This window comes from Dendropsophus ebraccatus, chromosome 4, assembly GCF_027789765.1.
Source record: "Dendropsophus ebraccatus isolate aDenEbr1 chromosome 4, aDenEbr1.pat, whole genome shotgun sequence".
Lineage (NCBI taxonomy): Eukaryota > Metazoa > Chordata > Amphibia > Anura > Hylidae > Dendropsophus > Dendropsophus ebraccatus.
In genome coordinates, this window is record NC_091457.1 from 138560742 (window position 1) to 138572956 (window position 12215).

Genomic DNA, 12215 nt, shown 5'->3' on the forward strand with positions numbered 1-12215 from the left:
TTCATGGTTTTCCTATGGAGAGAGAAAGTAAAAGCAGCAAAATAGGACAACAAAGAGTTAATTTACATTCACATCCCGAGCTCTCTCCTCTGACAGTCACCACTGACCTCTCCGACCTCTAATTAGGTGCTCTGAATAGCTCCCCCACTGAACAATCATTTGTTTTCGGCTCTCAGCTGCCCGCTAATCTCGCTCCTTCCCCCTCCCCTCTCCATAGCACAGACAGATCCGGCTGATGAAAAAACTGTCGAGATTTCTAGATTCTGAGGAGTGGATGACAGAAAGGAGAGGAGGGGGGACCTGGGAAAAGGCTTTTTACATGCAGATAATGGCATATTTGGCTAATAAACCCAATTACAAAGTTTCCTAAAATCGTCTGGACTATTGATTTCTGCAAAAAAAAAGTTTAACGACAGTGACACTTTAAAAGTGCACTCTGGATGAGAAAACTGCATCAGAACTGCACATGATGTGAACTGACACCAACCCACTTATGAGTCTCAGTGGTTTAGCCGGGTACTCTCTTCTCTCTGCAAAGCCTGAAGCTTCATGGGAAATATAGGCGGCATTAGAAAAGTTTCAGTGGGGAAAAAAAAGACTCAATATGGCTGAAAACCAATGTCTGCAAAACCAGCTAAATTTTATTGATTTATTAACATGTAGAAAAAAGAAACCCATCTGAAATAAATTCAACCCATAGCAACCAATCAGATCCTGGCTATGCTGTGCACGTGTCGCACTAAGGGCTTATTCCCACGTTCAGTCAAACACGGAACCAACGGAAGGGTAAGCAGTGTAGTGGACTCTATACACACCTGGCATCTTGTATCATTATTATGCCAGGAACGGGGAAAGTGTTAATATCATTGTGGCACTGTATATTCGAAGAGCAAAGATTTAAACACTTTCCCCGCTCTCGGCATCATATTGATACATGATGTTGGGCTCACCCGTCTGTAGGTTCCATGGGGATTTCTACAAGCCCAGGCTGGAAGATCACCAAAGGAGGCCATGGAAAGAGGGGGCCACCAATCACAAGGCTACATAGAAGGAAGTTACATTCATACACCCATTTTACAAGCTACTTCAAAGGCACATGGTAAAAAAATTGTAGACTGTAAGACACTGTGCACACTAGGCATTCTGTAAAGCATCATCCAAAGACGCTTTTTGCTGGTGTCCCCTTGTCAAAAGCCGTCTCCGTTCCCGTTCTGGCTTGACTAAACACGGATGGGGCTGCAGATCCGGCTTGTTCTACAAATGAAGACACGATGAGATGTTAGTCAATGATTCAGAAGAATAATGCATAGAAGGGTGGCTTATAACCAATACAGGTGCCAATGATACTTTCTTCTGTCTCACCCCTTATAGACAGGAAGAACAACTGCAGGATCAGACTACACTAGAGTTATTTGTTGTCTGTTACCATGGTGACACAGGTTTAAATTACTACAAAGGGATTTTTAAGAAATTATTTTAGGTGCTTTCAGGCAATTAACCTATTAAGCCTCACATACCCACTATATTACGGGGTTATCTAAACATTTCAGGTACATTCACATGACTCCTACGTACCACATTCCTTCATAACTTGGTACGTCTTGGATTTAATCGGAGTTTGTTTGCCAAGCTTATCTTTAGCTCCTTTCAGATCTTCCTCCTTCACCTTTGGCCTCTTCTTTATAACTGGGGCTTCCTGGTGGGGAAAAAAGGAAGCAGCATATATATATAGCATATAATCATCCATCTAAACATAGTCGTCTGCATCTTTTCCATGACTGCCATCTTGTTACCATGCATTTAGATAAATGATAGCAGGATAAATAGTAACACAAAGCAGCGGCGGCGGCTCCGGAGTGTTATGGAGTCTTCATTACTCTGAATTATGTTCTAAACAAGACGTTCATTGCCAACAAATAATGCCATGGTTATAAATAGGTCCTACCCTTCTGCTGAAAATCAGGCAAGGGCTGGAGGAAACTTGGAAGCGCTCTATGCTTTATCCGAGCGGCTGGAAAGCCTTGTCTGCTCCTTCTTTACTTATGTCTATAGGAGAAGTATTACTATTGCTGTTATTATCACTCATAGGGTGGCATGGTCCTTGTAACTTTTTGATCTCTAACCATCCTGGAAATGGAATCTGATATTATTATATTATTACTAATTATATAACTATAATAGAAACCTTCAATTTTTCCTGTCACTTTAAAAGAAATTTGACAAGCCAAAAGTTTTGGATGTTCAGACCCCGACTAATTAAAACTTTTGATATGTTAGAAAGCATCAGTTTAATAAATGGGCACTGTCACTTAAAGCGAGTCTGTCATGAAACTTTTTGTTTTAAGAAATCAAATTTTTTTTCTATGTATCAATTTTTTTTTCTATGTATGATTATACATAAGGCCACTAGGTGTCTCCCTTCCTGTTAAACTGTGTTCCTTTCTGCCTCTGTGCTAATATTCAGTGGGTTTTTTATGTTCAAAAAAAGAGACCAAACACAGGAAGTCACAGTCTTCTGCGCGCTCACAGACATGGCTTGGTATTAATTGACAGCCATTACTGAGCACGCACGGAGTACATTCAGTAGCAGAGAATTTGGGGGGTACTCACATTGTATGGTCAGCTCTCCTGTCACACAACACCATAACCTCTGTAACCACAGTGATATACTAACTGAATTGTTGCATAACAAAGAGCATTGTCTCCTGGTAAGCTGCAGAGCTGATAATAGAATTACCAAAAGGTAATAATACAATAAATCTAAGTTAATTGCCCCCAGTTGATCTACAACCTGCATGATGGACAGGTGTCTTTCCTTGTGTGCAAAGCACTGGGACTTCCTTTGGTTGGTCTCTTTTTTTGAGCAGGATTATCCTAGGTAAGTATAAGGGCAAACTTGCTGTCAAGGGGTGGGGGTAGGGGAGGGAGAATTAAAAAAAAACAAAAAAAACTGTTGCTTTAAAGAGCCAGTCCATGTTCTTGTACACATCCGTTGATATTTCAGTAACCTACACAGTCTACAGAACAAACCCCCCCTGAGATTTATTGTAACTTTGCAGAAAATTCAAACTTGGGCAAGTCGTTGAATGGCTGGAGACAAGGCTTCATCTGCTTCAGTGAGCCGCAGTGTCTCCAGAACGTCGGGAGATTTTCTGAGATGCTCTTGGTCGTCTCTCATTGTTATACAGAAAATAAAACATGTTTCAGAAATTATCAATACGAGTTCTTCTGACTCTGCTGCCCAGATACCAAGTGCCCATTACATTCGGTATATAAAATGAGTGGTGATAGTGTAGTCTACAGCTACAATCTAAGAAGACTGATCATGAATGGGAATGCAGGGATGTAACAACAGGGGGTACAGAGGGTGCAGGGGTGTAACAACAGGGGGTACAGAGGGTGCCGGGTTTTAACAATAGGGGAGCAGCGGGTGCAGGGGTGTGACAATAGGGGGGCAGCGGGTGCAGGGTGTAACAATAGGGGGAGCAGCGGGTGCAGGGTGTTACAATAGAGGGAGCAGCGGGTGCAGGGGTGTAATAATAGGGGGAAGCAGCGGGTGCAAGGGTGTAATAATAGGGGGAAGCAGCGGGTGCAGGGGTGTAACAATAGGGGGAAGAAGCAGGTGCAAGGGTGTAATAATAGGGGGAAGCAGTGGGTGCAGGGGTGTAATAATAGGGGGAAGCAGCGGGTGCAGGGGTGTAACAATAGGGGGAAGCAGCGGGTGCAGGGTGTAATAATAGGGGGAAGCAGCGGGTGCAGGGGTGTAACAATAGGGGGAAGAAGCGGGTGCAAGGGTGTAATAATAGGGGGAAGCAGCGGGTGCAGGGGTGTAATAATAGGGGGAGGCAGTGGGGTGCAGGGGTGTAACAATAGGGGGAAGCAGCGGGTGCAAGGGTGTAACAAAGGGGGGAAGCAGCAGGTGCAGGGGTGTAATAATAAGGGAAAGCAGCGGGTGCAGGGGTGTAACAATAGGGGATGCAGTGGTGTAACACGTGGAGCAGCAGGTGCAGGGGTGTAACAAGAGGGGGATCAGCGGGTGCAGGGGAGCAACAACAGGGGGTACAGAGGGTGCCTCAGCCGTGGTTACTCCTTCAATTGAATCTAGTTTCAAGCACCATTTAACAGATTAGGTCACATGAGCCTTCTCAGTTTTTTATTTATTTATAATAGAAAGTTGTATAATTTCTGACATCATAGTTTTGACGTGTGTGTGTGTGTGGTGGGACCAATAAAAAAAAAACATGTTTTATGGGATGATGGAAATCATCATAGACTTTTATGAATCCGTATATCACTTAATCTGCTCTCTGGGAGAAGCGAACTAGAAACGAACAGGGGGTCGAGCCCTGGGTTTCTGCCTTCATTTTAGTGACCATTGTGGTCTCAGCGTCCAGACACCCACCCATCAGGATTTCTGACATGTCAGAAGTTTGTAAAAAACGTTTGCTAACCTTTAATAAAAAAAGAAAAAAAGCCTTTTTTGCATTCTACTAGAATCAAATAAAGATGTTTAGGACCCTGAAATGAGAGGATTTGTATGAAGCTATAAAAACATGGTTGATTTCTTCCTAAAACAGTATACAAGTAGCTAATTTCCAGAAAGGAAAGAACTTGCTCTACAGCGCCACTGACTGGAGGTAGCTTCAACATCTAGACCTTAAAGGAGAACTCTGGACAGGGCCCATTAAAAAAAAAGAAAAAACCTGGGGAGGAGGTGATTGAAAAAAAAAAAACATCCACTTTCTTCCCTGGCTCCAGTCCCTGGTGTCCAGCCACTTCCTGCTTGGGACTTGGGACGTAACAGGCCCGCTCAGTCATTTAGCGGCAGAGGCGGGACACCACTACAGCGTGTCAAATTAATATAACTTAAAGCAAAGTATTAAAATCTAATTTTTAGTCTCTGGAGTACCCCTTTGAGCGCCACCTACTGGAAGGAGCCTTTCTTATAATTATAAGGTGGCACTGTACAGCAAGTTCTTTCCCTACTTTGTGTATTCTTTTCCCATGGAGCATTGCACAGCCTAGTCCCCTGTTGAAAACCTCTTCCTAAAATAGTCACACTTGTCCACAGGTAGCTCAGGTCGGATGGCACTGTTTGTTAAAGAAGGTAACTGTGTTTTTTTTGTTGTTGTTTGTTTGTTTTTAAGCCGCACGACACCCTTTAAAGCAAATGTACCATTTGCTATCTGAAATAGTTTTTTCACCACCTTTTCGGCAACGGTGCAAAGATCCTGGTGGCCTGGTCAATTTTTTTAAAACGACACCCCGTTCACTCGCTCTGCGCCGGTATTCTTCATATGCACCTGCAAACTTCCGCATTTGATTCCCGATGCCTTCTCGGTCCGTGGGGAAGGCCGAGACAGCCTGGGTACCCTCTGGAATTCTGGGATTCAGCCTAGGTAATTGGCTGAATCCCGGAATTCCAGGCGGTCCCCGGGATGTCTCCTCCTTTCCCACAGACCAGGAAGGCATCGGGAATCAAATGCGAAAGGTTCGACAAGGTTCAAGTTCTATAGAACCTAGTGGGGTAGCTACCATAGAGGCAGGGTAGGCAGTTGCTATGGGGCCCATGCAGGAGGGGGGCCCGGGGGAGAAGGTAAGAGGTGTCTTCAGAACTCTGGGTCACTCACACACTGCAGTACATAAGGAGTTAAGCAGAAGGTAGTCTGCTCCTGCACCTATGTATTTACCATAAGGCCCTTATAGGTAAAAACGGCAGACTGTCACAGCAAGCAGCCATTGGCTCTCTGCTCTGCCAGTCACTCTTGTGGCTGCAGCCAGGATTCTGCCACAATAGATTTTCTTTTTTAGCCACATCACAGAGCATACACTATATAAGTGAAATGGACTGGGGTCACATCCTCTGCACTGAGGTTTTTTTCTATGACGTCTACGCAGACAGAACCTCATTTCCATTTACCCAATAAGTTTACTTAAAGTGAGTGACAGCAATATAAATACAGGGAGAGAAATCTGCATCTTGTGGGATAACAGAAAGCACTCCCCCCTGTATGCGGCCATGATGACATGCAAGAGCTATGTGGATGGGGAGGGGGAGGTGATAGTTATACTCTCAGGAGCTGGCACCAAGCTCCTCTGTGATTTGCCAGTGACTCTCTTCTCTGAATAAAGATCTGGAGACTTTGTTGTCACAGTGCTGAGGACGGAGAGTGGCACAGATGACGGCAATTTCTAATCTGGGCGCAGAGAGTCATGGGGTCACCTTGAGAACTTCTTCCTCCAAGAGTCTCCTCAAAGCAATTCAGCTTCAATGTTAAAGCCCCAGGACAGTGTTTTCCATAACCTGCGGCTTTCCAGCTGTTGCAAAACTACAGCTCTAATCATTTGGCTGTCAGTGCATGATGGGTGTTGTCATTTTGCAACAGCTGGAGAGCCGCACGATGGGGAACATAACTAAAATATTCATGATAATTTGTAGCTGCTAAAGGGGTTATCCAGCGCTACAAAAACATGGCCACTTTTCCCCCTCTCTTGTTTCCAGTTCAGGTGTGGTTTGCAGTTAAGCTCCATTTACTTCAATGGAACTGGGTTTGAAACCCCACCCAATCTGGAGACAAGAGAGGGGGAAAAGTGGCCATGTTTTTGTAGCGCTGGATAACCCCTTTAAGCTTATGAGTCTAGTGGGATGTCTCACTCAATGACTGACAACCTCCTCTGTATAAGTATACAAAGATAGACATCAATCTGTGATTAGGACCGCCCACTGGACTCCTAAGCTAAGAATGACCAAAAAGATGTAACGTGGTGCTAGCAGAACAGATGGTTCCTCTTTAAATGTTTTACTTCTGCGAGGTCAGAGAAACATGGAGGTACGGTATAGCACAACGTTCCAGGGGCACTGTGTTCAGGATTTGAGGATGTGAGGTCCCTATACACATGGGGGAGATTTATCAAACATGGTGTAAATTGAAACTGGCTCAGTTGCCCCTAGCAACCAATCAGATTCCACCTTTCATTCCTCACAGACTCTTTGGAAAATGAAAGGTGGAATCTGATTGGTTGCTAGGGGCAACTGAGCCAGTTTCACCTTACACCATTGAGAGAAAAGTTGGCTGAACTGGTTATTTTCAGCATTAACTGTCTAATGTTTAGAGCAGCCTCCTGACTTTTCCTGGAATGATGACGTCTGTGGAGAGAAGGTTTGGGCAAGTTGAATTTTAAAAGCCCGATCCTTTTGTTCTTGGAGAAATAAGCCACTCACAGAGGGATCTGGAAGTCCTCTGTTCAGGATGCATGCATGTTCAGCCAAGCCAAATGGTCACATGCATGAAACCATTGGCAGAAATAGCTAATAAAATGAATGTTAGGTCACAGCGATCTATGGCCAGGTGGCTCCATCATAAGTCTATGGGTTTTTCTGGATTGCTGCGTTTACACGGAACGATTATCGTTCGAATTTTCGCATAAACGTTTGCATTTGAGTAATAATTGTACATTGTAAACACAGCGAACGATCAAACGACGAGCGAGAAATAGTTCATTCTGATCTTTCAACAAGTTCTTAAATCGTCCTTCGCTGAAAATTTGCAGATCGCTTAGTGTAAACATTCTCTCTCCGATTTACCCTATGTAAAAGATGGGCTTAAGCGATCTTAAAAACTATTGCAATAACAATTTTTCTTACGAATTTTCAAACGATTTTTCTAACGATTTATTCATCTAAACGCTGATCGTTTTAAAAACCAAATTGTTGCTTCAAAATCGTTAAACGATCGATTGGGCGAATTATCGCTCTGTGTAAACGTAGTGGAGAAGTGAAGTGTGTTTTCCCCACTCGTTTTTCTAGTTGGTGGGGGCCTCCGCAGCGATCAAAACTTTTAATATGTCAAAAGTTTTTTTTATCGTGACAAGTAAACTTTAAACATCTCCCCCCACCCCCACCCCCCAACAAATTCTAATTCAACTTATAGTTTTGCTCTTTACCAATTTATAGGGAAGTGTGTCCCAACCTGTGGCTCCCTGAGCTGTTGCAAAACCATAACTCCCATCATCCTGAAGAGTTAGAGTACAAGACAAAAATGAAGAAAAAAAAAAGTTCACCTTGATCCATAACAGTAAGGCTATGTTCACACATGAACTGACAGGGCAATAATATAATGGAAAGATTTGCTTAGATTCCATGTTTTCAACCCACTCCTGGTTTTAGTTGAAAAAAGACTGATGGAAATACTGTGTGTGAACATAATATAAAACTTGTAAAGCCACAAAAAAACAAACAAAAAAAAACACATCTGGGACAAAAACGATAGATAGGAGATAGATAGATAGATAGATAGATAGATAGATGATAGATAGATAGATAGATAGATGATAGATAGATAGATAGATAGATAGATAGATAGATAGATAGGAGATAGATAGGTAGGTAGATAGATAGATCATTTTGCTTGATAGATAGATAGATAGATAGATAGATAGATAGATAGATAGATAGATAGATAGATAGATAGATAGATAGATAGATAGATAGGAGATAGATGATAGATAGATAGATGATAGATAGATAGATATTCAGTCTTTTTGCATGAGATCAGAACAATCCTGGAGCCCACAGCTACACTGACTACAAACAGCAAAGCGTAATAACAATATAAAGCTGCTCACCTGCGGCTGGGACATCTCTGCCCACAATGGGTTACTTATCACAGAAGGCACAATAGCACAGACAGGGCTCTGCAATCCACTGGCGGACAGCTGCATCTATATATATGTAGTGACGGGGGTGACGTGGGGAATGGGTGTTTACACTCCCAGCCTTATCCAGAACAGCAGGACACTCAGGGGGTTTATTCTGTAAGATGACTGCAGGGCAAAGAATCCAAACAACGGTCATTTAAGGGGGTACATGTTACCACAGCTGCCAGATATATATACTGCATCATCAATTCCCGTATAACACAAAAATAGGGGGTGGTGAGAGTCCGTTATACAGTGGAATCATTATATATATATATATATATATATATATATGTTATCATAGGCCATACACCCAGGCACTTTACAACTCCCTACACCCTCCTAGCTTAAAGCTGTACTCCACTGAAAAGCTTTTTCCCAGTAAAGTTATATAATGTTGTAATATGCTTCAATCACCTATCTGCCCCCTTCCCTATCTTTTTCCCCCCTCAGCCCCACACCAGGAAGTAAAGTAAACTCATTCATACCTAATGACTGTTGACCCCAGGCTGCTCTGTGGCAGCCATTTTGTGACAATGACATAATCAAAAGAGAGGCGGATCTAAGCCCTGTTAAGCCAGGCTCTCTTTGTCAGATGAAACAGGTTGCTCAGCTCTGATTGGCTGAGCAAGCTGTAATCCATCTAACAGCTCTACAGTCAGTTAGACATCACAGGACACAAAGTGCATCATGGGAAACCCCAAACCAGGAAGTAAAGAAAAAACAAAGGCACCAACTGAGTGTCAGAGACCTGCAAACAGCAGGAAATTCAAATGGAGACAGACTCAGGAGGGAAGGTAAGTGTAAAAACTATGTTTATGACTGATTGTTGTTTTTTTTTTTTTTTTACAGTGCCAGAGTACCCCTTTAATGGCGCCATAATTCATCACCCACAGACTTTGCTGGAGCTCTTCTGTACCTCAGCAGGCCTCCAGTGTTGGGGTAGCTAGCTCCAGGGTATGCAGGATGCACATAAGAAATCGTGACAAGGATGCAAGAGGTGTGGGCACATGGTATACTGTATGTAGGAGCTATATGCTTTTTTTGGTACTATTTTAGGATGTTGCCCTTGCATTTATCTTGAACAGTAGTATTTCTATGACTGTTTTTGTAAGAATCTTTACTCCATGACACCAGTGGTATTTCATCTTTAAAAGAGCCTATATTGGAGACCTTAAAACATTCTCCTCATAGACAAGGATGTGACCAGATTGGGACCTACTGTAATAATTCCCAGTCCTGAATCTCTTCTATGACCTTGGCTTGTCTGGGTGGCCCATTACGTACTAACTAGAGAAGAGCGGAGGGGAGTATTAATGAAGCCCTTTGTTGCGCTCGGCCGTCCGCTTATAAGCCGATTGTCTTTACAGCTCCTCTCCGGGTACCTGAAAAGCTGGATCGAGTCCTGGGAAACAGCTTTTCCAGACACCCAGAGGAGTGACATAGAGCGGCATGGAATTCAAGGGCAGCTGGCTAACATAGAGACAGGTCAAAAGTTTTGTTAGGCCCAGTCTGAGTGTTCAGACCCGTACAAATAGTGAGAGTGAGCAGGGAGAAGACATCACTTCCTGCAGGACATTCAGCAGCTGATAAGTACTGGAAGACTTGAGATTTTAATTTTTTTTTAAAAGAAGTAAATTACAAATTTCTGGTAGTTTCTAACACCAATTGATTTGAAAGAAAAAATGTTTTCGTGAACTACCACTTTAAAGCCCACACAGAGGCCTCAATCCGCCGAGGATCAGGTGTTTACATGGGCTGATTATCAATCAAGTAACGTTTCTAGCAATGTTCCAGGCCGATAATTGAGCCGTCTAAAAAGCCCTTTAGACCCCAATTAATAATATTAAAAAAAAAACTTTTATCATGTCTCTAGCGTTGGTTTTCTTTTGGTTTTATAGGTATACTTTAACTTTCTAACATGCCATCAAACATCCCAGTCAACAGAGCCCCAGCCAGTCCAGGTATTTGATGAGACATCACCTGATCTGTAAATGTAACCTGTGGCCTTATGAGGGATGTTATGCAGAGGATTGAATAGTTATAAAAGCAGCCACACACATTCTATAACAGTTATCTCTCCCATCCTTCCCAGCTTATCTCTCCAAGAACAAAGTAGACAGGCAGTGATTTCACATCATTTGTGGGTGTAGTGTCTAGAGATCTCCATATACTTTATACTGATGGCTGAACCTGTCACACTGAAGTCTATGAGGACCTTAAAGCGACTCTGTACCCACTATCTGCCCTCCCCAAACCGCTTGTACCTTCTTATAGCTACTTTTAATCGAAGATCTGTCCTGGGGTGTGTTCAGCAGGTGATGCAGTTATCGTCCTAAAAAAAATACTTTTAAATTTGTAGCCCTGTTTCTGTGCATTAGGCTTGCACCGCATCTCCGTCCCCCCTCTCCACCATAAGGAATGCTCCTGGCCTTTTTTTTCTCCTATTCATCACCCGTCTGAACACTGCACATGAGCTGGATCATTAAGGCACCTGTGCAGTGTTCAGACAAGTGAGGAATAGAGAAAATTCTGCCTAGGGGCATTCTTAGGGTATAAACCCACACACCGTATAAGCAGCGTATTTACTGCTGCGATACGCAGCAAACACGCAGCAAATACGCAGCAGATTAGATCTAAATAACTGAACACAGCATCAAATCTGTACCAACAAATCTGCTGCGTATTTGCTGCGTATTTGTTGCGTATCTGCTGTGTATACGGTGTGTGGGTTTGTACCCTTAATGATGAAGAAGATGGTGAGGAAGGACAGAGAGGCGATGCAAGGCTAGACACTCTAGGCCACGCCAATTTGACATAGGTCTGCAAGTTGTGTCTAACCCCTTAAGGTCAATGTCAATGTTCATTTTTGAGCTTTTACTTTTTCCACTTTATGTTTAAAAGGCCATAGCAGTTAAATTTTTCCACCTAGAAACCCACATGAGCCCTTATTTTTTGCGTCACTAATTGTACTTTGCAATGACAGGCAGAATTTTTGCATAATGTACACTGCAAAGCCAGAAAAAAATTCAATGTGTGGTGAAATTGAAAAAAAAAGCATTTCTTTTATTTGGGGGGGGGGGGGGGGGGATTTGTTTTTACGCCGTTCACCCTGGGGTAAAACTGATATGTTATGCATGTTCCACAAGTCGTTACGATTAAAACGATATGTAACATGTATAACTTTTATATTATCTGATAGCCTGTAAAAAATTCAAACCATTGTTAAATATATGTTCCTTAAAATCGCTCCATTCCCAGGCTTAACGCTTTTATCCTTTGGTCTATGGGGCTGTGTCAGAAGTCATTCTTTGCGCCATGATGTGATCTTTTTATCAGTACCTTGCTTACGCATATACGACTTTTTGATCGCTTTTTATTAAATTTTTTCTGGATTTGATGCGACCAAAACTGCGCAATTTTGCACTTTGGAATTTTTTTGGCGCTGACGCAGTTTACCGTGCAAGATCAGTAATGTGATTAATAGTTCGGGCGATTACGTGCGCAGCCATAGCAAA

The 12215-nt window shown here is 42.8% G+C and overlaps 1 protein-coding gene across 1 annotated transcript; it reads right to left on the reverse strand.

The window, feature by feature from the left end:
* Positions 1–621: 621 nt before the first annotated feature.
* Positions 622–8733, reverse strand: MUSTN1 (musculoskeletal, embryonic nuclear protein 1). Its single transcript, XM_069967161.1, has 3 exons — positions 8626–8733; positions 1576–1696; positions 622–1254 (listed from the first exon to the last, which is right to left on the reverse strand). The coding sequence occupies exons 1-3, from the start codon at positions 8719–8721 to the stop codon at positions 1154–1156; spliced, it is 318 nt and encodes a 105-aa protein (XP_069823262.1). The 5' UTR covers positions 8722–8733; the 3' UTR covers positions 622–1153.
* Between the last annotated feature and the right edge of the window lie 3482 nt (positions 8734–12215).